Consider the following 27,579-nt stretch of genomic DNA (forward strand, 5'->3'; position numbering starts at 1 on the left):
AGCAATATGTACAACCACAGTAGTGAGGCCAACACCGTGGCATAAAAAGCAGAGGCCAAGTGACCTCAAGAGACAACTGTGGCAATTATGCAATAGTACCGATAGCAGCAACGGATCTATGGGCCTCATTACACGGTAGGCGGTAAGGGTTTACCGGTACTGGTACTTTACCGGTACTGGTAAATCCTTACCGCCTTACTACGAGGTCCCTTTGCGGGTTGGGGAATTTAACGCCTGCTTTTTGCAGGCGTTAAAAACCAACCCGCAAAGGGACCAGTGGCGCTAATTACGGTACCGCAATTTGCGGTACCGTAATTAGCGCCTTCCCCATTCCCATAGAGCCCAATGGGGCAAAAATGGGAATGGGGAAGGGCAATGGTGGAAGGGGGAATTACCGCCCTGCCAACCTTGGAATGGGGCGGTAATTCCCCTTTCCACCAAGGCGGTGCCGGTATTTTACCGGCATGAACCATGGCGCTAATAGCGCCATGGTTCTCCGCCTACCATGTAATGAGGCCCATATGTGTCCACTACGACCACCAGAATTCCAACGGCGGAAAATGGCGATTTTTTTCTTCTTTTTTCTGAGCCCCCTTTATACCACATAGATTTGCGGGGGGAGACTCCCCGCAGCCCTCGCCCCCCCATACTGCTATTATATCCCACCCCCCACATATATATGTGGTGTAACGGGGGTAAAAGAAAAGTCCAAATTTCAGGAGTCGGAATTCTGGAGGCGACATTTTGGCGTATTTTCGCAGCAACAGGCTGTGCCGATAACATGGTGTAACAGGTGCAAGAAAACGGACGGCAAGAGCCAGCTGGTTTTGGTGGTAGGGCAGATAGTGGCATTATACAACATACAGTCTCCCAGAAATCATGTAGGATTCAATGCTTGGTTATTGGTGTGAGAGGTAAAACCGTTGCCAATAAACCCACCATGATAGAAGTGGTAGTTTGTTAGCAATACGTTATGATATGATATTCATAACGTGCCTGTATACAAGTGTTTCTAGGTGCCACAAGACAAAGGGAGGGGTGATGGGGAACCAAGACAAACGATCCTACTAGGCCTTGTGACATTTGGATCGTGCATGTGCGACAACGAGAAGTGCAGGGGGAAGGGAGAGGGGGGAAGAGTAGGAGAAAGGTAGGGGGGAAAGTGAGATCAGGTCAGCATGGTGTAGGGGAGCAATGGCCACGAGGCCCTCCTCACCTACAGCTCCCTCCCCAGGTGAGGACCATGACTCGGTGGGCGCCCCCTCATGCCACCCGGGCCCAGGTGGAGGAGGATTCACCCGCCGACGACATCGCCCACACGCACCCTGTCCTTGCATTTACCAAAAATTAAGTTAGGCCTAGACGCCATCTTGCCTAGCAAACATGGTGTGAGTTCAGCACACTGTAACGAGGCCCCCACCTTTGGAGGGCCTTTCATGCATCTCTGTCGCCTCAGCAGCCCTGACAGATCCGCTGCGAGTGCGTTCCCATGAGAAAGTCGGAGATGAGCTAAACCCGAGATGCCAACACGGCAACATTATATTAGTAACAATGTGATATTGCACCCCGTATGACCCGGACCGCAAGGCCGGGGTAGCGAGGAAAAAAGCTGAAGCATCACTATCTGAAGAAGGTAGAAAACAATTCAAGTATTGGTTTTAATGAACTACCTCTGTTTAAAATGTGAATAAGCCATAAAAATGTAACGTTATATGATATCCCTCCAGGTCTGGACTAATGCTGCTATAACCACGGAGAAAGATGTTGACCAAACGTGTAACCTCTATCTGTAAAAGTGTTTTTTAATAGTATGTAGAAACTTGAACTTATATATGTTTTTTAATTCACCCAAAGCGGCGAGCATCAATCTCTGTAGGCCATAACCTAGATATCCCTCGTATAACGTCTAATGTACATACAATACGCACACAATGTAATGAATATAATGTTAGGTAATGAGAAGGTACTGGAACCGACTGTATTAAAGAAATGTGTAACGAAATTGACGTATATATATATGTGTCTAAATAACGTCAAAATAAGGCAGAACAGTATAGAACTTCTGCATCCACTGATCAGCAACGCACGAGGAAAATACCTTTGTGGATAGATGCAAGGCCATTCCCTCTCCCACCCCACCAAGCCTGCCAGATAAAAAAGCTAAGACTTGTGCCGCGCTCCCTCACCTCCCCCAACCAAGCTGGCGTTACTTCAGAGAGTCAGAGGCCCCGGCGCCGCAACCAAGGCCACAGCCCGCCACCTGTGTTATTTACAGCACGGTAATAAACCCACGGATGAACCCACTGATCTACCAGCACCCTCTCATAAATCCCACGAACCCCCCAAGAATCCTGACCCCGTGTAAGGACGACCCCCATCAGTGGGACAAGACACAGAGACCCATCTATAGAATAACTTCTAACGCAGCAGACAGACATGTATCATTCGGCCCAGGCCCCAGAGCCCCGTCCCGCGACCTAAAATACCGGTCCATAGGACACAGGTAAATCTCACCCCAACCGACAACCACCAGACCTCTCACGAGGTGCATTCCTCATGTGTTGTGTTTATTTTATAAGATAAGCTGCTGAAGCGATTTATTAACGAACTTAAATGTCATTTTCTGAATAACTGCAGTGTGCATGGCCTAGGGCAAATGAGACAGGAAAGGTATTCGTCATTGTCACAGGCTGCCCCAGCACATCAACACCGCACGGATGACCTCAAGTCGGCCTGCCAGGCCCAACCCAACCCACGAGGCTGACCAGTGACGTCGTCCCGCCAAGACCAACCCCGCTGCAGCAACACCTATAGTTAGTCGACGCCACCCAATCCCAATTGACTTGTGCCCCCTATAGTGTTTAGGTGTTGATGACGGTTTTTGTATTAGAAATACGCCTGTCTTTGCGATTGTCAGGCAGAGCGCTCTCGTAGGTTGCAGAGTTCTTTGCATGCCTTATTTCTGGATAAACTCCCACTTACGCTCACCCGCACTCTGTCTTGGCCTTATTCCCACTACGGGAGAGTCCCTTATTGTCTCTCATTGCGGGGAGGATCGTGCTGAATTGGGGGCGCTTCCCTTCAGTGGTGACCCCGATAGCGTGATATCTCCAAACTATTTTTCCTAACTCCTTCTTAACGACCCCCTTGTGGCACGAGAATCTCCGGTCGAGAAGGGATACGCACGGTGAGCCGTCTCCGGGAGGCCGCCCGCCAACGGCGACCGGCACAATAAGAAGTGCGCACTCAATGAGAAAGGGTACGGGATCCCGATTGGAAAAAAATCCCCTTTGAGTGCCGCTCGCCGGAGCCAGGGGCTGACCGTTGAGTTACCGGTAACGCCGCCTGGACGGACCCAGTTTCGGAGAGTATCGGTTCAAGACGGGCACGTGAGTACCGAGTGCGAGTGATCGTCAAGGGGAAAAGAAGGGGAATTGGGAATAAAAGAACGGGGACAGGTAGAGGAGAAGAGTATCGGGGGTCTACTACAGACGGGTCTTGAAACTTTCTTTATTCTTTCTTTTGCATATGGCCATTAGGAGTAAGAAATAAGTGACGTGGTAGAAGTGACGGAAACCTAGCTCCGAGAGGGGGTGGAAGGCGGCGCCGCATAGTGCTATCTAGACTAGTACTGGGAATATATAAAGAAGTGAGAAATAAGTTATTGGTGTCTAGCAAAAGGAGACACCGGGAATATTTTTTAGTGATTGTGCTCTCTCTCTCTCTATTTCTTCTTTTTCCATTTCCACGGGGTAGGGGGCGAAAATGAGAAGGGTATAAAGAAGTTAGAACATCTTAAAAAGTGGGGACTCAGTAGTGGCACGTACAGACGTGAACACAGTAACCTTAGCAGGAAAACAGGGACAGCTGGTTAGGGAGGAAAGGGAGGAGAAAGACAAAAGTGTGAGTGGAAAGCATTGTGAGGGGTGCGCGCACCGTATGAGTGTTAGAGACGAACGGGTGGCCGCGAGGTGGTGTCAGAGAGTGTGGCCATAACCAGTACTTGATCAATTACAAGTGAGATCACATAAGAGTGCCTGGGAATAGGAAGGAGATGAGATATGGTGAGTGAGAAGAGATTTGTGCAGTGAATAACAGTGGGTGATAATTTTGAGAGGTCCGCTCTTGTCTGTGCCATAAAGGTATACATACGCATATTTACACCTAATAAAAAGTAACGAAGGCGAACGCGGTAGCGCTAGCGATTTAGAGGATGGGGGCTGAAACTCCCTTGTCACACATTTGTAAGAGCTTGCCTGGATATGCTGAACGCATAAATAAATATCACGATCAATGGTTAACAGAATTGAAAGGGGAGGGGTTGCCCCAGATTTGGCCAGAAGGAGGGTCTTTTGACAAAAGCGTTCTTGATATGGTATGTACATGTATTCGCCTCAAGTATAAGGGAAAACAATGGCAGAATAGGAAGGAGATATTAGATCTTTGGAGGTTGTTTGAGGAAGTACCCCCACCCAAAGCTCCAGCTCCAAATATTGATTTACCTTCCACCACAGACAATCCACTAATGATCCCGCGAGAGGAAAAGGAACAGTTAAGTACAGAACAGCCTGCGGAAGTGGTTATGTTGTACCCAATATTACCTAAACCAGCCCCTGCAGCAGGATATAGCGACCCTATTTATGTGCCTCCCCCTTCGACCAGTACGCCACAAAGACCAACTGCACCCCCACCATACGAAAACACCAGAGAGCGCGCCCAGGGAGGCACACAGAGGGTGGACATAGAGAAGTTAACGAGTGACTTAGAGTCGAGGCTTACAGTGGCAAGAGATGAACTCTCAAGAATAAAAGACATATGTGAACGCACAGCATGCGCCCCCACACAATCTGGACGCACGTCTAGAGCGTCGAGCGAAAGTAGACAAATTGAGGAGGGATGGAAAAAGGGGGAAATACTGTTCAGAATTGAGGAAGAACCGACCAGGATAATAGAAGTAGGGACAGCAGAAGGAAGCATTGGTGACGTCTCGCGAGAGAGAGGGATCAGAGAGGATTTGTTATGTGATGTCAGAGGAGGGGGGGATGAGAGTGATAGATTGAGCATGGCAGTAGGAGGAGACGGCGAGGAACTAGATGGTGCATGTTCACTGGGGACTATAGAAGATGAATGGATGGGACGACTAAGAAATAGGGTGGGGAAGATGGCGTCATTAGAGTCAGCAGTGACTAAGGAAAAGGAAGCTGCAACGGCAAAAGGGAAATTACAACTCCCATTACTCCACAGGGGAGGCGGGAGGCCAAACTATATACCGTGGGCACAGATGGACAAGGCTAATTTAATGAAATTACTACCACAGCTGTCAGGAGGGGCAAGCAAGTGGATATATGCATTTGAGAAACATACCGCTGGTATACCGCTGGCAGTAGGCGATGTGAAAAGCCTACTAGTGTCCGCAGTAGGGGATCAGGCAGACAGAGTATGGGCTAAAGCGGGTTTTCCAGCTGTAACTTTAGAGTGTGATCGCCATGATGGGGCTTCTTTTAACACCGTGCGAGCAAGGGTGTGGGACGCACTGCGGGAAACCTTCCCAGATACCCCTGATTTGCAGTCAGTAATGCAATGTACCATGAATGACGGGGAGGACGCTATGGATTACATTCTCCGGGTGCAGGAGATGTGGAGAGCGGAAACGGGTACGCCCTGGCACCAATCCACGTCTCTATTTTACTTCATCATTAAGAGAGGGCTCCCAAAGGAAGTGCAAAAGGCACTAGATAAAATAGCAGGTGTTGAGGCAAAAGGCTGGCCGGAGATCCAAAGCATAATAGTACACCATTGTAAACGGATCAAAGAAAGAGAGAGGGAAGTAGCACAGAAAAGGTTGGCGGATGAGGCGAAGTTGGTGCAATCAAAATTGGTGAAGGTCGCAGCAGCGGTAGCGGGACTCCCACTCATACGGGAGGGAGAGGAAGGAGAGGAGGGGCAAATAGCAATACAAGGAAGAATAGCAGCGAATTGGGCAGGACAAGGGCAACGACAGTGGACAGAGCAGGAGCAGAACGGAGGTCCAACGTGGCAAGAGTGGGCCCCAAGAGGAGGAAGAGGTGGGTACAGGGGTCGAAGAGGAGGACAAGGGTATGGAGGAATGGGAGGAAATGGGTGGCAGGGTCCCAGAGGTCCACAGGGGAGCTGTTGGAATTGTGGGAGATGGGGGCATTACTCAAGAGAATGTAGGAGCAGACAAAACAACGGTTTCCAAGAGATAGAACAGTACGGACACCCCCATCCAGGAAGCCCCTACGGCCTCCCCATGGGACAATACCAGCAACCAGACAATGTAGTACAAAGGAGTAACGCACAACTACACGGACATCAGTACCGAACACAAACCAGCCCACAGAATAATGACAATGTGCACTACACGCCTGGCAACACTTTCGCCACAGTAGCTAATGGGGCACCCGCCCCCGCACCTTACAGTGGAGTGTCAGTAGTTTCGGGGAACATTTTCGATCAAGGGGGGGCAATGAGACACCCCGCATAGGACAGCCCACAGAGAGCACTTGCGTGTCCAGTACTGTCTACGACCCACAATGCATCAGAGGAACCATTGATAGGAGCGCAGATAGGAGACAAGCAATTCATATTCATGGTGGATTCGGGAGCGGAGAAATCATGCATTAGAGAGGGCCGGTTCCCGTTATCTAATAGAACGTTAGAGACGCAGGGGTTCTCTGGGGCTGTAATTGAAGTTCCTTACACAGAGGTATTGGATGTGACAGTGGGGGGGAAAACAGTGAAAGCACCCTTACTGTACTATGAAAACTCTCCCATCAACTTACTGGGGAGAGATCTCTTGAGCAAACTAAACATGACAATATCATTCACAGGGAGCGGCATCGTATGTTCAACGCCAGGCATATGCCCCCTCCGTATATTAGCAGTAATACACGGCCACACAATCATGAAAGAGATCAGAGGGGTACCAAGAAATGAGGAGATGTTTGTTGAAGGTATGAGAACATTGGCTCTCATAGTACCAGAACTAAAAAGGGTGGAGTGGAGGATCCCAGCTGAATTCCTTTTTCGTCCCATAGCAAGCCCTGACACTGCTCTTGGGGCAGTACTATCGTTGGATTTGCATGCAATACATGTATCAGCAAACAGAATATGTGTGATTGGTATTGACATGGAAGGGTGCGAGTGGCGGACAGTATTGTGTACAAATGCAAATATTCCACTGAGAGAGCTCTCGGACGAGGAGCTATTTTCTGACACTGAGGGAGATGGTGAAGTAGTGATGGAACTGGCAATGCCCTGTGACATTGTAGTTACAGCCAGACAAACTAAGGTTGAGCTAATGGCGGTAGTAGGAGCACCGCACACATTTTTTGATGAAGACATGAGTTCAGTACCCACTAACTTATGGACTAATGGCCCCCACGATGTAGGGTTGCTGCATGAAGTTCAGCCTGTGGTGATAAAAGTAAAACAGGGAGCAATACTACCCCGGGTGAAACAATATCCACTGTCGCGAGAAGCAGAAGAAGGGATCAGAGAGACAATAGAAGCACTGCTAGCACAGGGTATAATAGTGCCCTCAAACTCCCCATGCAACACATGCATTTACCCAATCAAAAAAGCGAAGGGGGGTTCATGGAGGATGATACAAGATTTACGCCCACTGAACGATGTGGTAATGAAGGAGTTCCCTTTAGTCCCGAACCCGGCGACAATACTGTGCAACATTCCAAAAGTAGCATCACACTTCACAGTAATTGACTTAAAAAATGCATTTTTTTCGATTCCCTTAGCAGAAGAGAGCAGGTACTTGACAGCATTTACATTGGGAGGAAGGAGGTTCGAACACTGCAGACTACCACAAGGATATTGCGAGAGCCCAAGCATATTTAACAGGGTACTACATGAAGATCTAGGGAATTTGTCTGTAGAAAGCACAGTGATTCAGTACGTTGATGATTTATTGGTTTGTGCACAGGCTGAGGAAGAGTGCAGGCAGGACTCGATAACACTCTTGACATTATTGGCAAATAAGGGGTACAAGGTGGACAAGGGGAAGTTACAATACTGTCTGACAGAGGTCCTATACTTGGGTCAGTTGATATCAAAGGATGGCAAGCGAATTATACCAGACAGGGCACAGGCGATTAGAACAATTGGGGAGCCCAAAACAGTAAAAGAGATGCAGAAATTTCTGGGTATGTGTAACTATTGCCGAGCATGGATATTGGACTATGCGGCGTACACAAGGCCCTTGTTACAGGCACTGAAAGAAGCACAACAAGAACACAAACACATAGAATGGACGGAGGAGATGAACACAGCATTTAACTCACTAAAAGAGCTGATATCAAGCGCTCCAGTACTAGCAAATCCAGATTATGGGCGCGAATTCTTTTTATTTTCACACTGCAAAGGAACACTGATGACAGCGGTACTGACACAGAAGACATCTTTAGGGCACAAACCACTTGCTTACTATAGCGGCACCCTAGACGCAGTAATGCAAGGTCATTTCGCGTGCGAGCAATCCCTAGCTGCAGCCGCGGTTGCAATTGAAAAAAGTGCCACGATAGTGATGGGCTGCCCGGTGACACTGTTTGTGGAACACTCACTTTTTGCAATATTAGAGCGAACAAAGAGCACATTGACAACACAACGCGCCACAGCATATGAGATAATACTGTCCAGCGCTAACATCCATATAGTAAGATGTAAAACAGTGAACCCAGCCACATTTATCACAGAGGCATGCACCGTAGAGGACATGCAAAACCACAACTGCGCCACGTACACAGGTGACGAAAGTAAGGATCAAGTGATTTTTGAAAATGCCCTGACCGAGGGTGAGGTGTATTTTGTTGACGGGTCAGCATCAATCGACATGGAGACAGGAGAAAAGCATGTGGGTATGGCAGTGGTACGATTAGAGGAAGATGAATATGAGATACTAGTACAACACCGCCTCCCATCACACTATTCAGCGCAAGCAGCAGAACTAATAGCGCTAATAGAAGCATTGCATGCCGCCAAGGGGTGCGCAGTGACCATATATACAGACTCAGCATACATGACAACAACAGTTCACGGTGGGTTGGCCCGGTGGGGGCGGAGAGGGTTCCGACGAGCAGACGGAACGCCAGTCCAGCATGCAGAATTATTGAAAGAACTGATTGAGGCCCTGCAAGACCCCACGGCAGTGGCCATCGTAAAATGTCAAGCTCATACCACCAATACAGATTTTGTATCTCTGGGGAACGCGGCAGCAGACGCCGCTGCCAAAGCAGCTTCATATCTACAAAAAGGTGAAATAGGAGAGTACATGTTGCACCACACAGTGAGCCAAGAGGTCCCCACAGGATACAACATGATGTCCACACAGGAGATAATAGAGCTGCAAGAGGGAGCTAGTGCAGAGGAAAAATTGCTGTGGACTAAGAGAGGATGCAGCAAATCACCGACTGATTTATTATGGCGACAAGAGAGTTCAGGAAAAGTGGTAATGCCAATTACGCTGTTAGAAATAGCATTTCAACAACTACACTTTCCCGCACACAACACAAAGAAACACATAATGGCAGAGATACAAGAAGATTGGTTTGCACCTTGCCTCCAGGAACACATCACAAGGTTAGCCCTAGAATGCACGACATGTCAAATTTACAACTCAGGTATGACATTGCGTACACTAAGGGGTACGATACCAAAACCAAGTGGCCCATTCAGAGAGCTCCACATTGATTATGTAGACATGGGAGAAAGGTGTAACGGGGCTCGATACATGATTGTGGTTGTATGTCCATTTTCGAGGTGGGTGGAGGCAGGTCCATGTGCCCGCCCTGACGCGAGGGGCGCCGCGAAGTTCCTAGTGCGGGAAGTGTTTCCGCGCTGGGGAATTTGCGACGTTATTCGCTCAGATAACGGGACGCATTTCGTTAATGAATTATTTAAAGAAGTGACTACATTATTGGGGATAAAGCACAAATTATGTTCGATTTATCATCCTCAAAGTAATGGCGTCGTGGAAAAGATAAATGGCCTGTTAAAAAGCAGATTATCAAAACTTTGTTTTTCCCTTAAAAAGACTTGGATGTACTGCCTGCCTTTGGCCTTGTTTGAACTACGAAACCAGCCAAGTAAGGATCACCATTTGTCCCCGCACGAGATCGTCACGGGAAGAAGAATGCATACAGCGCATTCGCCTCTCCGTGAGCGTTCTGATGCACACAGAAGCTCAGCTATATTGGGGGAGGAGTTCACAGAATATCTGCGAAAACTGACACGGGCAGCGCGCGTAATTGCAAAGCAACTAGCCCCCCCCTTGACAAGAGAGGAGGGGAACGCGACTGAACCAAACAGGTTGCCTGAAAAACCACTACAGCTAATGCCTGGCGACCTTATATACGTTAGAAGTTTTGTGCGGAGGTGGAACGCACCACGTTTCCATGGCCCCTATGAGGTAGTGTTTTGCACGCCTACAGCAGTAAAGGTTAAGGGCCTGCGATATTGGGTGCATTTGACAGACGTACGTAAAGCTTACAGCGCTGCGGAGAGTGAAGTGCAGGACGAGGCACAGGCAACAGCGGACGATGAAGTTGTGCAGAATGAATGATTGGAATTTTGTGTGCATTATAAGATGAACAGTGAACACAATTAGCGCACAACAAATGTCCTGGACTAAAACATGTACATATGTGTATGCAAATTTTCTTTTTATTACAATTTTTGAAAGTTTTGCGTGGGGTTCTTTTTTTTTTTCCTCTCCTGTGCTCTTTAAGATGTTTTTTTTTTTATTATTGTTGTTTTTAAACTGTCATGTTTTTTATTATTTATATATATATATATAGTAAGGTACGAATAATGATGGTTGAAAAGCTACCTTGTCTGTCAACACACCCCCTCCCTCACCCAACCCTATATTTTATCACCGAAACGTTACAACGTGGAAATGTTTACATGTTTGTATTTAATGAACTCTTGTGTCTCAAACAGGATTTATCATGGCATCGAATGGGCAGCCTGCAACTAATAGATATGTTAGATTTAGAGAAATGTTAGTGGCTAGATTAACATATTCATTTGAATGTGGTTTATCAATGTGTGCTATCGTGTTCTTCATCTCAATGTTTTGTCTAGTATTACACTGGGTTATAGCGTTCATCTCTACCGAGATGAACGAGGGGGGAGGGGGGAACAACACCACCCTTGCCCCTGGAACGAAAACAATTCCGACTGTAGGTATCAAAGAAGGTGATTTCTTGATCTGGGATGGATCACACTTTGTGTGGGGATACTATACTACACCACCCACTGCTGTCCTGTCACAATCGAGAACCAAAAATGTAAATAATGACACAATGTCCCAACCTGGAACATACAACAACCACACGATCCCTCCCGCCCCAATTTCAAACAACGATCTCTTGTTTATTAAGGAGGATGGAAAAGTGATTATGATGACAGAACACAAGTCCCTATATGAAGAATTAGAAAAGGGGGGTGGGAGGGAGGAAGGGGGGCCTGGTTCTTCACCTACTATAACGAGAAGGTACAGAAGAAGGGAGAAAAGTAGGCGGAGAAGAGAGACTGGTGGAAAAGGGTATGATGAGTATTATGGGCTAGGGTTAGACAAAATGGAAGACCCACGACACCCTCACCAAGCAAATAAATGGTATGCAGATATGAGCACAACAGCCAAACAGACAACCAATGAGAGCTGTTATGTCTGCTCACTTATCCCCCATGCATCAGGCACACCTAAAGTATTGTTGCCACGAGAATTGCCCATTGTGGATGCCCAATGTCTCCTTCATCTCACGCTGTGTAGAATAAAGAACACTTTTCAAGCACACGATGTCTCTTTCAGAATGCTACAGAACAACAAAACGTGCTATTCGCAAGCGTCTGGAGTGATCTGTCTTAAAGAACCTTTCTTTGCAATACAAGGGACACTGTTTTCCGAAAACAAATGGAAAGACGAAGAAGTGCTGTGCAAGGCAGAAGCACTGAAAGGTGTCCAACCGGACAAGTTGCGGTGGATGGAAAGAACGTGCTTGCCAATATGGAAAGAACACATCCCTAAACTAACATGGGTAACAGCGATGGAGAAACCCTTCAAGCTACAAAGTGAAATACAAAACGAACTATGTTTCAAGGGAGAAGGAAAAATGGCAATGGGAACGAACAAGAACTGTAACAAAACTCTCACCATCCCAGATATGAAAAAAGGAACAGCAGCACTAATGGACACCTACTGGGTATGCGGAAACAAGGCGTACCTGCACCTTCCCCAATCATGGAGTGGTAGCTGCTCAATGGCCACTTTGCATTCAACACTAATGGTGATTCCAGAAAGCCATATTGACAGAAGTAACATGATGAAAGGAGGCTTGAACCAGAATGCAGCTTCTCCAACTACACAAGCGCACCTTTATGTCCTGTCCTCCGGAGGGAAAGGAGAAGAGCTCTCAAGGAACAAGCGAGCCTCGAACTACATATCACAAGCATCATCTGATTTATTGGCACAGATTCCAGACAGGTATCGCCTGTTCAGCTCCGTGGAAACATTCTTTGCTTCGCTAGTATCAAGTGTCCAAGCAAGAGCAAATGCAAAATGGCTCCAGATCACACGGTGGGAACTGATCCAGTTGGCCAATGACACTGAAGAAGGGTTTAACATAATAAAGGTGGAACTACGAGCTCTGCGATTAATGACCATGCAGAACAGGTATGTTCTAGACCTGTTAACAGCAATCGATGGAGGTGTTTGCCGAAAAATAGGAAGTGCGTGCTGCACGTTCGTACCTTCCGAAGACGCAGAAAATGGGTCCCTGTCCCACGTTATTGAAGCAGTACATAACCTGGGCGAGAAGATGAAAATGGAAGGTGGAGCTGAGGATAGCTCGTGGTTCGACAATATCTTCTCTTGGGTTCCCTCATGGCTTGGAGTGACAATGAAGTTCCTGATACCAATAGTGGTGATCATCCTTGTGATGTTCTGCCTGTGCCAGGTGGGCCTCCGATGTTGTGCTAACGCAGTTCCTAACGGTGCAATGATGATGGTGACAATGGGCAACTCCGGTGGTACAATTAAAGCAACACAAGAAGTACATGTGCCGACAGGAGCAGATAACACCTCCAGGTATCAGTTAGTGCCTATGTGCCGTGATAAGTACATAGTAGATAAACTATGGCACACCACTATCAAAGAACCACGAGACGTAGAACTGGAATGGTATGAGGAGGTCTGGGTAGATCTGGAAGAAACTGGCGACTGTATATATTTAACATGTACACCAGACGAGTATGCTAGGAGAGGTGAGAGTTTAAGGGGGGTGTGCAGAGCATGGATGCCTATAAAAGGAACCCCTGCATGGGATGACGCAGTGATAGAGGAACAAGAATGTAGACGATTGGAAGAGCTAAAGAAATTCGTTACTTTGAGTAACGAAAGGGGGGAAATGTAGGGGAGCAATGGCCACGAGGCCCTCCTCACCTACAGCTCCCTCCCCAGGTGAGGACCATGACTCGGTGGGCGCCCCCTCATGCCACCCGGGCCCAGGTGGAGGAGGATTCACCCGCCGACGACATCGCCCACACGCACCCTGTCCTTGCATTTACCAAAAATTAAGTTAGGCCTAGACGCCATCTTGCCTAGCAAACATGGTGTGAGTTCAGCACACTGTAACGAGGCCCCCACCTTTGGAGGGCCTTTCATGCATCTCTGTCGCCTCAGCAGCCCTGACAGATCCGCTGCGAGTGCGTTCCCATGAGAAAGTCGGAGATGAGCTAAACCCGAGATGCCAACACGGCAACATTATATTAGTAACAATGTGATATTGCACCCCGTATGACCCGGACCGCAAGGCCGGGGTAGCGAGGAAAAAAGCTGAAGCATCACTATCTGAAGAAGGTAGAAAACAATTCAAGTATTGGTTTTAATGAACTACCTCTGTTTAAAATGTGAATAAGCCATAAAAATGTAACGTTATATGATATCCCTCCAGGTCTGGACTAATGCTGCTATAACCACGGAGAAAGATGTTGACCAAACGTGTAACCTCTATCTGTAAAAGTGTTTTTTAATAGTATGTAGAAACTTGAACTTATATATGTTTTTTAATTCACCCAAAGCGGCGAGCATCAATCTCTGTAGGCCATAACCTAGATATCCCTCGTATAACGTCTAATGTACATACAATACGCACACAATGTAATGAATATAATGTTAGGTAATGAGAAGGTACTGGAACCGACTGTATTAAAGAAATGTGTAACGAAATTGACGTATATATATATGTGTCTAAATAACGTCAAAATAAGGCAGAACAGTATAGAACTTCTGCATCCACTGATCAGCAACGCACGAGGAAAATACCTTTGTGGATATATGCAAGGCCATTCCCTCTCCCACCCCACCAAGCCTGCCAGATAAAAAAGCTAAGACTTGTGCCGCGCTCCCTCACCTCCCCCAACCAAGCTGGCGTTACTTCAGAGAGTCAGAGGCCCCGGCGCCGCAACCAAGGCCACAGCCCGCCACCTGTGTTATTTACAGCACGGTAATAAACCCACGGATGAACCCACTGATCTACCAGCACCCTCTCATAAATCCCACGAACCCCCCAAGAATCCTGACCCCGTGTAAGGACGACCCCCATCAGTGGGACAAGACACAGAGACCCATCTATAGAATAACTTCTAACGCAGCAGACAGACATGTATCATTCGGCCCAGGCCCCAGAGCCCCGTCCCGCGACCTAAAATACCGGTCCATAGGACACAGGTAAATCTCACCCCAACCGACAACCACCAGACCTCTCACGAGGTGCATTCCTCATGTGTTGTGTTTATTTTATAAGATAAGCTGCTGAAGCGATTTATTAACGAACTTAAATGTCATTTTCTGAATAACTGCAGTGTGCATGGCCTAGGGCAAATGAGACAGGAAAGGTATTCGTCATTGTCACAGGCTGCCCCAGCACATCAACACCGCACGGATGACCTCAAGTCGGCCTGCCAGGCCCAACCCAACCCACGAGGCTGACCAGTGACGTCGTCCCGCCAAGACCAACCCCGCTGCAGCAACACCTATAGTTAGTCGACGCCACCCAATCCCAATTGACTTGTGCCCCCTATAGTGTTTAGGTGTTGATGACGGTTTTTGTATTAGAAATACGCCTGTCTTTGCGATTGTCAGGCAGAGCGCTCTCGTAGGTTGCAGAGTTCTTTGCATGCCTTATTTCTGGATAAACTCCCACTTACGCTCACCCGCACTCTGTCTTGGCCGCCTTATTCCCACTACGGGAGAGTCCCTTATTGTCTCTCATTGCGGGGAGGATCGTGCTGAATTGGGGGCGCTTCCCTTCAATGGCTCTGAGTAAGTTTACCCAGGGAAGAGCTTAAGTGCAGGAGGCAGGGGGGCTGTAGGGGTTACTGGCCATGGAGGAGCCTGGCACCAAGTGAGACTCTGAGGGCACCAAGCAGACAGTCGGCGCCTCAGACAGGTAAGTTAGCAAGCAAGCGAGAAAGATGAGGAAGAAGCTGAAAAGGAAGGTCTTGAGCCGCTTCCGGAACGTCACGTGGTCCGGCTCAAGTTTGAAGGGGGCAGGGAGGTCACTCCAGAGGGAAGCACCTGCAGAGGATATATCTACACCCCCTACCCCCCACTCTCTGCTTGGAGAAGCTTCTGATCAGCAGAGTTAGAGGTAGCTGAGCGAAGGGCTCTAGAAGGAAGGTATTTAGGCAGGGAGAATTGGATATAGTGAGGGCCCGAGCCCCAGAAAGCCATGTGGACGATGCATAGGGTCTTGAACTTGATACTTTCCATCAGTGGAGACATTTCAGTGCAGGAGACATCTGGTCCCTGGGCTTGAGGCCAAGGATAAGTCTTGCAGTCTTGTAGTCTTGTTCTGGATTAGTTGCAGGGGGCGAAGAGTAGAGTTAGGAAGATTGAGAAAGAGGCTGTTGCAGTAGTCTGACCTGGAGAGAACCATGGCTCTGGAGACAGTGAGCTTCTGGGGGAAGGAGAGAAAAGGTAGAATACCTCCGAGGAGGTGCAGCTGGAAGTGGGACTTCTTGGCAAGGTCTGTGATGTGAGGAGAGAAGGGGAGTGTGGAGTCGAAGATTACACTAAGGTTTTTTGCCTCACAGGACGGCAAGGGAAGAGGGTCCAAGGAGGGCGGCCAGAGTGAGAGAGGGAACGTGGGAGCAGGGGTCCCAATGAGGAGGATCTCAGGCTTACTAGCATTAAGGCAGATATCGTTGGAGGTGCACCAATCCTAAATCACGGATAGACAATCAGGATAGAACGAGGAAGGGGAGGAGGCTGAGGGAGACCTGAAAGAGTGCCAAGTGTCATCCACATAACACTGAAAATTAGAAGAGAAGGCGGACTTCAGGTGGGCCAAAGAGGCCATATTGAAGATCCAGGGTGAGAGGATCAAGCCCTGGGGCATACCACAGGTGGGGAGATAGGTGGTGGAGAGAAAGGACCCAAGTTAGACCTGGGAGGGTCGGTCCAGGAGGAAGGAGGTCAGCCACGCCAGGGCCTGATCCCTGATGCCCAGGTTCCCATTGAGTCGATTGATCAGGGTGGCATTATTGACCGTATCCAAGGCAGAGGAAGGGTCAATGAGGATGAGGACAGAGGGAGAGCTGGAATCAAGATTAGAGTGCAGGAGTGTTCAGGAGAGCAGTTTCCGCGGCTCTGGCTGCTTGGAAGGCCAACTGATGGTCATGGAGACTACCAACAGACTCCGTGTGAAGAGTAAGCTGCGAGATGGACAGCTTTTCCTGGAGTTTGCCCAGGAAAGGAATGATAGAAATTGGGTGATAGTTTGCCGGACAGGTACGATCGGCAGACAGATTTTTTATATGGGGGGTGCACGAGGGAGTGCTTGAGGAGAAAAAATAAAAATACAGTGGCGAAAGAATGATTACAGAAATCGGGTGGAACAGGGCAGCACCTTATTTGCCCGACACTTTCATAGATAAAACTTGCCTGGAAACATCGTCAGGTGAGGTCGGAGAGAAGGAGGAGAAAGGAAGAGGAACGGGAGAGGCGGCCAAAGGGCGCCTGTGAGAGTTAGAGGGAGGGAGATCGGAGGAGGAAAGCAAGGACAGGATGTCTTGAGTTTTAGTGGTGAAAAGCAACGCAAAGGCCATACAGAGGGCCTGGCAGGTAACAGGAGAGGTGTAAACTGCAGTAGGATTGGCCAGCTCCTTGCAGATTTTAAAGACTTCAGCTGTGTTGTTTGAGGTGGCAAAGACACAGGGTTGGACATGGACCCTCTTCTTGTAGAAGCGGGTCCATTTCCAAGCCCATAGGGGTTCACTATATTGGACAAGGCTACCCGCTTGAAATTGACAATAGGTATAATCTGGGGGTATAGGGTGAAAACATCAGGTGTCAATCAGACATGGCAGAGGAGAACATTGGTCTAGGAAATGCTGTACCATGTGCATTGAATTTACAGTCACACGCTTTTTAGTTAGTCAGTGAACGGTGTGCAGGGGTATTTGCGTGTCTGCTGAACTGCAAATGCCTAGGATTGGTCGACTTATTTGCTTTCGGCTCCATAAATGCATGCCACGGAGAAAACGCAGTTTTTTTTTTTACATTATTAAATCCAAACCTGTCCTCAAAAGACTAAACAAGCGTGAATTTAAGCGTACGGCTCAATCGGAATCACCTTGGTGCATGGAGAAATATAATGCACAGAAGGGTCAGTGGCTGACCCTTCTGTGCATTGTGCAAATCCAGGCACAGCGGAGTATGGGAACGTGAGATGCTGAGGGTCTGACATTCCCATCTTCTTTGGGAGTGGCTGATATTTTTGTCATGTGACTGTGGGGAATGAGCCCGCCCACCAATTAACTTATGAGATAACATTGTTTATGCAGCAACTGACCCAAAAATATGTGTACTGCGTCCATTTGGTTGGAGGTGAAACTTTGGTCCATTTATGGACGGCATCTGCCGCAGTTATTGCATGCAGCATTATAATTAATGTCACATGCGGCACCTGACATTGTTTATTGACATTTTCAGAAAGAACAACATCAACAATTTATACATAACAGGCAATGAATTCAAAACACACCCAGGGTATAACAGCAACAAGCCCATTCATTATCAAGTGCAATGCGCGTAACACACCTTGGCATCCAGGATCTTGTCCCATTGGGGGGTCAGGTAGTACAGGATCCCGGTCACCGCTCCTTCCAGGGTGATCCCGCGGATGAAGAGGATGGTCAACACGACGTATGGGAAGGTGGCTGTGAAATAAACCACCTGGGGGGTGGGAGGGAAGAGAGAGAGGAGGGCAGAGAGAGGAGGGCAGAGAAAGGAGGAGTGGTGATGGGAAGGAAGGCGAGGATAAGAGAGAGCGAAACAAGGACGATGGTGGGGAGTAGCGGGAACGGCAGGTAAGGAGAGGGAATATGGGAAAAAGAGGATTGCAAGAGGAGGAGAAAGAAACCAGAAAGATTAGAGTGTATAGGACAGGTGTGGTATGGATGTAGGTTTCTTGAATGAGGGTAAGCGGGGAAGAGAGACGGGGGATAGGAGGTAGTTGGGCAAGTGGGAAAAGCACAGGTTCCGAGACATGAGAACAAAAAGGGAGTGGTGAGAATTGGGGAACATATAAAGAAAGGATGAGAGGACAGTGGGAATTTGGAAAAATATGCAGGTGTGGAGAAAAAGCAAGCAAGAAGGTGTAAGGAACATAGCAGAGAAATGCGTGAGGATTGAGGAAGGAAACGGTGACACAGGAAGGACCTCCAGTGAAGGAGCAGAGAGTGGAAAGAGGGCAGGAAGAAAGAAAAAAGGAACTGCATTAGACTAGCTTTACTTTTTTGCATGTGCAGGGTGCTTTTTAGAGCCAGTGGACTGATGGGACGGGCAAAGCAGGCAAAGCAAAAAATGCCAGCCTTTCAATGAAAATGGGCAACAGCCCCTATTGTAGAGCAGGTAACTTGGTTTTTGTACATAGCACCTGCCACTCCCCCCCCCCATTTCTTCTTGTTATATAAAACAGGTGTTACTATTTACTTTTGCTACAAGGAGGGGTACAACAGATATTTGACAAAACTGCGTACGGCATTCGAGGGGCGATATCCCCGATTCACTGCAGATCAAGAGGGGTGGACAGCTTTGATGGCCTGGAGATCACATGGGAGGGGTAGACAGAAGGCAGGCTCCGTTCCCAATTGGGATACAGGCGCCTGATACGGGGTAGGGGGTGGGTGGGGGTTAGATACTTCTACAGGAGGGGTGACAAGAGAAGAGTGGAGATCCTACATACACTGGGACATGACAAAAGAGGCACAGGTTTTCCTTGTTCATGTGTTGTCGCTCACATGAGAAGGGAAGCAGGACACTTGCCGGGCTAGGGATCATGCCAGTAGGAGAGAGGAAAATGATAATGACAGCAGGGGTGAGGGGGTGGGGTGCCACAGAGTAAAGCCGCCATGAAATACTTGCCTTCCCCGATGACTTGACGCCCCGGATGAGGCAGAGAAACACCACAATCCACGACACCCCGAGGCACCCCAGCAAAGGCAAGCGGATCTCCCCAAAGTTCCCAATGTCATCGGAGAGCCTCAGGACATACCGCCTGTAACAGGTACGGGGGAGAGGAGAACGAATGCAAGACATTAACCTACTATATTGCGCCAAAAAAAGAAAATCACAAATGGAGACCCCAGCGACACCTTGACAGACTAGTGCCACATGGGCAGCAAGGGCCCCTCCACACAGCGGTGATATACCTTCAAATGCAATATTCAGGCGGCGGGGGCATTGAAGGGAGAATACTTGAGAACAAATGAAAAAGTTACTCATCTGTAAGGAGAGGTCTCCAGCATTGGTATTGTCAATCACCTATGGGTCATACAATCTGATGGCTACAGGCAGAGGGTCCAGGGCACATTAGCCAAGTGCCTCCTTAAAGGAATGTTGGGTACTAGAAGGGAGAATGTCCCCCTTAGGCCCCTGTCCCCGGGACCATGGTAGATTCATTCTCCAAGCAAGAATAGGCGCTGTGCGATATCAAACACTGCAGCCGAGGAAGGGAGCGGGCCAGACCCAGGACCCATGACCCATGACGCAACAGGTACTCGTCTCCTTTCAAGAGCTAGTCACCAGTCACATTGTCCTCAGAGCAGAGTAACACGCACAATTAAGGTGGAAGGGTAACTAGACATAGCCCTTCACTGAACACACTTCACAGGGTAGATCAACATGACTTGAGCATGTGAGAACTAACTTTCAAGTTGCTTTACATACATATCACCATGATTCAGCTTATGACATATAGGCTTCGTATGGCTCATAATAAGGACATTTAGGACACCCCGACAATCTTAAAGCAACCATTCGCTCTCGATACACATTCATACACTATATGGATACTGTACTCATAATAAACACACAAAGTATTTATTTCAATTTCCTTCATGTCTGAAACTACACACTTAAGGACTGCTGTGAGAATGAGTCGTCTCCTGTCCCCCTCACCATTTCCAATCGCTCCTCTGGCATGCAGGTGCTAACATCCCATCACCATTTCAACTGCCTGACAAGCATTGGCAATGCCAACCGTTTGGGCTTTTGGGTAGGTATAGGAAAGTCACTTGCCAGGCACCGTCATAGTGGTATTAACTTGCTATTGCTGGTAGCAGGTGCAAAATTATACGAGTACCTGGGCATTTAATAGCAGTGCCTGGCAAATGCCTAATAGTTATACACAAGCCAAAACTGTTGACTCTGCCAATGCTTGCTTTTAACAGGACTTCAGTAAAAAAACACGCAGAGTGAGCTTCTAAATCGAGTGGCTGAAGGCAGATTTGGTTAAGACATTTGTATTACACCAGAAGCGGGTTTACAACTCCAATTAAGTAATGAACCCTCAGAAGATCAGACCGCTTTAAAAAAACACTGGCAGGCACTTGAGCAAAGTTCGATGGGCAGTCTTCATTAAAGCAAGCTCAAAGTGTTCGCATGTGGAGGTGTTTTGGGTTGGGGGGGGTAAAGGTGGAGGTCAAGAACTGTGTGGGAATGGCCATAGGAGTTAGCATGGCAATAGGTAGTCAATGGGTGGGCACATAACACCTAAAAGCATTGTGCCCTTCCTCATATGCCATTCCTCCCCATCTGCACTCTAATGTAATAGTTCCAGCTTATAGGTGTCGCCAGCGACGCTGACTAACCCAAACCAAAAATGTATGCATACGGTTGCAGTTGCTAACAATGAAATGCTTTACATTAATAATTGCTGTGCCTTTTTTACCTGCACAGGCATGTTTATTGCCTGTGCCCTCTCCTGCCGCAGCTCTGTAGGTCAGCCAGGTAAAGTCGACATAACCCAACATTTCAGAGGGGGTGGGGAGAGTTGCAGGAGCCCATTCTGCCCAATGGCCCTTGTGCCGCTGACTCTTGGCATATAAGAAGGGAACAATTTTCATGAATACATTTTACATATGTTCCTGAAGTTTGATTTCTGACAGTGCTTTAAGTTACATCCCACTAGAATGGGCACAAAGTCATGTCGGAGGTCTACTCTTCCTTTTCAGCTTCAAATGACTCACGTTTTGACAATAAGTTAATTTTGTAAAGTCACATTTCTTCTTCACTCTATGTTTGGCTCCACGCTCCTGTCAGCAAAGCTCAACTCCCCGTTTTCCTCGTCTTAGATCCCATTCTTATTCCTGTTCCTCCTGACCCTGATTCTTCATCTTCACGACCTGCTTCTAATTTAGCTACCTATTTTTCTTCTAAAATCTCTCGTCTGGGGGCATCTATTTCTCCCTCGTCTACCCAGTGCCCACTACATCTCCTCAGGCTGCTGCACTTTCTCTGGTAGTGTCTTCTTTCTCTCCACTTTCTGATTTGGATGTTTCTTGTACTTTGTCTAAAGTGCACCTTACCTTCTTCTGGATTATCCTAATCTGTTTTATCTCACAGTCTTGAATTCTTCTCTTTTTTCCGCAACCGTACCCACTTCCTTTAAACACGCTTCTATTCTTCCCTGGCTTCCAACTTGCATCCAATCTCTCTTCCACCCTTTCTTTCTCAACTTCTGGAGCGAATTGTGTGATCCCAGGTTTCTTGCATTGTTAGTTTTCCTTCACTTCTACCACCTTTTCAATCTGGATTTAGGCCCTCCCCCAATCAACCGCATCTGCTCTTCTAAATGGTACCAATTTGCGCCTCACTTCATGATATTCTAAGCATTCCTCTCTTGTTCTTAGAGTTGCCGGCTGTATTTGATACAGTCACCCATTCTATTTTTTCTTCTCTTTCTGAACTGGGTTTGCAAGGTCCAGTTCTTAGTTGGTTTCATTTATCTGTCCGGTCGTTCTTTTTGGGTTTCTGGGCTGGTCATTCTTCTTCAGTTTTCCCTCTATCTCACGTGTTCCTCAAGGCTCTGTCCTTGTCCCTCTCCTTTTCTTTCTCTACGCTTCTTCCTTTGGGTCTCTTATTTCTTCTTTTGACTTTTCCTATCATCTTTTTGCTGACGATTCTCAGGTTTTTCGGTCTTTTCCCTCTTTTACTGATTCTATTCATTCATCTCCATCTGCCCGTCTTCTTTTGCTATACAAGCTTGGATGACATCCTGTTTTCTTCACTTCCATCCTTCTAAGAAGAATGAGGCCCTTTTCTTTCATGCTAATACTATTCCTCCTCCCCTCTTTCTTTTTCGTTTCTTCCATCTTCTTTGCTTATTTCCGTCAATGCACGCAACTTCGGTGTTGTCTTTGAGACCTCATTTTCCTTTTTGACTTCTATTTCTACTATACCACACACGTCGCTTTCAATTATACAACATTCGGAAGGCTTATCTGTTTCTCACCTTTCCTGCTTCTAAGATTCTTATATCTTCCCTTGTTTTGTCTCACCTTTTTTTATTGCTCATCTCTTCTTTTTGGTCATCCTTATGCTCATCTTGCTCCTCTCTGTTCTACTCATCACTCGTCTATTCGTACTGTCTCCTCATGATTTTATTTAATCTGCTGTACACTCTCTTCAATGACTATCCTTTGAATCGTGTTTATTTGTTAATTTTCATTGTATTGTCTTTACGTGCCTCCATGGTCTTTCTCCTATCCTTTTTCACTTATCTCTTTTTAGTCTCATACGCAATCTCTTCATTCTCAATCTCTTTCTTCTAACTGTTCCTATTAAATGAGAATCTATGATGAATCGAGCATGATAGACTGGCTTACATTGGAACCAGTTTGGACAGGTTTTCATATTGTGACATGTCACTTTTAATGGGCAAACCGAAAGGAATATGTTCATACATAGGAGAACCGACATATATTGGCAGAGCCAGTTTTGTGCCCAGTGACAGTAATTATACTATAAAAAAACATCTTAAAGCAAACACGAGTATGATCTTATATGGGAATACTAGCATATGTTGGTGGAGCTAGCATGGAACTGTATGGGCACAGCCACCAGGAAAATGTTTTTTATACTGGCACTTTTGGTGACTTGCATCTATTGTACTTTTTTTATGATTTACTCTAAGCCTTACAAAACGAATTGTTGGCTTTTTACCCACATTTTCAGAGAAAGTATGCTGTGTAATGCACCATTATTGAGCCTTAAATGGAAAAGGCAGTCTGCCTATTCAAGCAAAACTTTATTTTTACCGCCCAACACAAGTACTTGGGTCTATGAATGCAGCATTGTTGGTCACTCCCAGTTATGGCAAAGAGCGATTGGGTGGCCAAGCTTTCTCAGTCGCAGGGCCGAAACTCTGGAATTGTTTACCGTTAGCCCTGCGACTAACGACCGACTTTGATCGCTTTAGGCCAGACCTCAAAACCCACCCATTTGAGTAAGAGCTGTGTCTCATTGTGGGTGGCCTACTGCGCAATGACGCCTATTTGGCGATAGTGCGCATTATAAATACCCTGATTGATTGATTATTCAAAGCATTTTCTTAGCGGAGGGAGAAGAAACACACTGACCTCCCCCAGCCCATTTTCATTAGCTTGGGTTCCCGCATTACTCTCGGTCACAATCACATACATTTGGCAAATATTTACACCCTTCAAAAAAACAACCCACCATTGGTGGCTGGTATATTTGTGGACCAGGCACTGCCCCCTGCTTCCTATGTCACGTTAAACATTTAAGCTTTGATTAAATTTACTTCTTTCACTTACAGTAGTGCATGCCGCTGCAGTGGCATAATCATCATGGACATTGCACACACGTACGGTCCGGTTTGGCTCTGGGGTGGCGTGCCCTGTGCTTTGTTAAGGAGCTTGAGGGGCCCCCATAACGTGGCTCGCAGGGGAGTCGCCACATTTTGTGCTATGCCATTGGGCACCACTGGGTCTGACAAAGAAGTAGAGTGCGGCGCGCGCCTTGAAGTCCGTCATTGAGTCCCTGGGTGAGAAGCAACTTGTGCTTTTTCAATTTAAAATAACTGTGTGGTGCCCGGGATTTATGTGTGCAGCAATGATATCACATTAAATGTTTTTGTTAGGTCCTCTGGCACCCAGTATTATGCTTGGATAATAAAAACTGTGGGGAGTGGGGTGGGTCTTGGTTACATTGAAAGAACCTTTTGCAGGCATTAGCAAAGATAACATTATCAGGTGCACTCCCCTGTGTGCACAAAGACCAGTCTAATAGGTTTCTTCTATCACAGTGGTAGCAGACGCATAGATATATTTATAACCAGGGAATTTTGTTGATACTAAATCCTGGTCAATGATTTAATTTCCAGGCCTTGATCATGTAGCATTTTTTTCCTGGGTAAACAGAAGTGCACGCCTCCCCAGGTCAGTGCTCTTTTGGCTTATTTAACACAGAAATGCCACAGATCACACGTACTTCTGTATCCATTGAGCTATAGATGTTTCATACACTAGCTGTAGCCTGTGTTACATATTTCTTTTACCCTGTTACAAATACTGCATTATGAATGTTTTACAAATAGACCCCATGTCGAATCTGGAAAATGGCCTTCCCCAAATGTGTGATCGTGGACAAATCATGCCTCCCTCTGTGCCTCGATTCTTACATCTAGCTGAAATGAGAGCGCCTGGAAACACGGATGTTAAGACGCATCTGAAAAATCTGAAGGTTGTTTGCCATCATGCCCTGTGATGTCACTTGGGGCGGGGTCAAGTGACATCACTTCCTGTGATGTCATCAGGGGGGGTCAAGGGTCGTGTGATGTCACTTCCGCTACCCCTGGCATTTTGGTGAAATGACGTCCCTGAGGCGCTCCTTCCTGTACAGCTCTTCTAACAGTCCTGGCAGGGGCCCTCAGGAGATTGTTTATTTAGGCCTGGTGAGAACTCTATGGAACTTACATCCTTAGCAACCACAATAACAAAAACCCAACTGAACATCTGCATATCAGGCCAGTAATAGCAGAAAGTTAACAGTAAAGTTAAACCACAACATAACAGTTGCTCACTCAAAAGTGTATGTCACGGGATCCTTTGACAATGATCTCTACTGCAAGTCGGAGAGAGGTGCTGCACAGAGTGAGTTATACAAATCCTCACCATTGGGCGAATGTTTGGTGGGCTTGGGAAATCAACGGTGGGATTTCAGTTCACGTGGTTACACCCCTAATGCCGAAATCACAAACCACCCCCAAAACTATCCCCACGGTCTAGTTTGTTTGCCGCACAGTAGTAGCCAAAAGCCGGTGTGTTCCAGCTGCTTCTCTACACAACGGGAATAAATTCTCATTCGATGGCCACTTGCAGGTCAATCCTACAAAAACGTCATTCTAGTTGGCTCGATGTTATAACTCTACCAAATTGGGGGCTTAAGCAACATTACCCAAGCATTTCGGGAAAGGAATACCCTACTCACAACTAACTACTCCACTGGTCCCAGGTCAGTGGAGAATGGAACCAAGTAAGACATGATCAATGAATACAATGTCTTCCTCTAGCACTCGGAGGCACAAGAACTTGATAAACGATTAGGAGCGATGCAGAGAGCTAGGAGCACCTCACAATTCCCTCGAAATCTTTGAGTGCAGGTTTGGCCGAAGTGCAGGTGGGAGCATCATGGGATGTTTTTGAAAACATCCAGGAAGGATCACGCTCAAGCAGGTTATAGCCTGATGTGTTGAAGCATCTTTCATCCTACCTTATTCCCCATCCTTTCTAGCAACTTATAAATATTGTACAGATTTTCTGCAGCATATCGACGACAAAAACCTGTGCCCGCTAAAACCTTTGTTGGGAAGGGTAGAGGTTAGAGCACCAGAGCTCATTCCTTTCCCCACCCACATGCCTTCTGCACATGTATAGAGTATGCCCCCTACATGTACAGAACTCAAACGGTCTATGCTTGTGTACGAGGGGGTGCGGGGTTACCTGAGGCATCGACTCTCACACCGCCTGTACTTGTGCACAGTAGGCCCCAGAGGTACAGATACTCGCACTGTCAGTGTTTGTGCATGGTAGTTCTCTAGAGATATGGAGAGTGCTTTAAGTGGGGCGAGAAATGGAGGGGGGGGGCTCATTTGGGGGCGTGGCTTGTCTGATGGGCATGGCCTAAAACTTGAAGGCGTGGCCTAAAGAAGGGCATGTGGTCTCGTCTACATAGCTAAGCGCATACGGCAACACTGCTGGTACAACCAAAACGTGTGGTCCTGGGCAAATCATTTAGTTGCACTGTGTCTTATCTGCAGCACTTAAAGTCCTGGTGTAGTAAATAGTGACCGAGCGCGATATAATGCTACAGTATTCAGCAGTGTAGCCCCACAGCATACAGTAGCGCCTCCTTCATGTGAGATTATTGTGTGCGCTCCCTCTTGTGAATGCAGAAATCACAAGAACCAGAATGCAAAGTTAAGGAATCATAGAATCCAGTAGTGGCTCGTCATTTCATACTTGAAATGGGACAGGTTGCGTTTTTGATAGCTGTTTGCTCATAGCTTCTAATCCCCATCCTCTTATAGCACATACACCTTGCCAACTGCCCCACATATCTGGGGCTTGTCCATGTCAGGGACACTAACGTTCCTTTTCCTTGTGGCTTCTCCACTCACACAGTAACTCAAAGCACAAGGTCTGCTTCATACACATTCCTTGTGATATCTAATCTGTGTTTGCGTCGAAACTGAGGTATGTACCTTGTTCCTATGGCTGCTGATATGTGCCCGGTATCTATGCCACAGCCCATATAATCTCCTTGTGGCTACTACTGTTAAGACTTGTCTTGTCCCTATGCTAGAATAGAGTACCATCATCGCGGACTGCTAATGCTACCCTTACATGACACTTTGAGCAGGTGAAAGGGGGCTAGGGAACTTCAAGCGATTTGCCATGCACTTTTAATTGCTGCTAAGGCAGTATGTACTAGTGTCCGCGAGTGGCAACTGAAACTAAAAGGGGAACTGGCAATCGCAGATTCTAGGATCACTCATTTTTATTGCTCCGGTTGGGCCCCAACATATGTCCACTACCCAGAAGTACTGTCGTCCTAGGTCACAATGTGTTAATGGGTGCAGTTTTCATGTTCTTTCCTGGTCATGGTCTTCCCCCTGGTGTCCTTTATGCTTGTTTGATGCCACTGTCCTTGTTCAGTGAAAAAAGAAAACTAAT

General features: G+C 47.1%; 1 protein-coding gene across 5 annotated transcripts in view; it reads right to left on the reverse strand.

Moving 5' to 3' along the window:
• Nucleotides 1-27,579, reverse strand: part of SLC6A9 (solute carrier family 6 member 9) — a 732,913-nt gene that overhangs the window by 42,223 nt on the left and 663,111 nt on the right. For all 5 annotated transcript variants that reach the window (XM_069642312.1, XM_069642313.1, XM_069642311.1 and 2 more), the window contains 2 exons: nt 19,466-19,598; nt 18,140-18,274 (listed from right to left, as the gene is read on the reverse strand). In XM_069642312.1, the coding sequence (XP_069498413.1) occupies nt 18,140-18,274; nt 19,466-19,598 (268 nt within the window). The remainder of the gene's footprint in view (nt 1-18,139; nt 18,275-19,465; nt 19,599-27,579) is intronic.

Source organism: Ambystoma mexicanum, chromosome 1q (genome assembly GCF_040938575.1).
Source record: "Ambystoma mexicanum isolate Mex_15411 chromosome 1q, UKY_AmexF1_1, whole genome shotgun sequence".
Lineage (NCBI taxonomy): Eukaryota > Metazoa > Chordata > Amphibia > Caudata > Ambystomatidae > Ambystoma > Ambystoma mexicanum.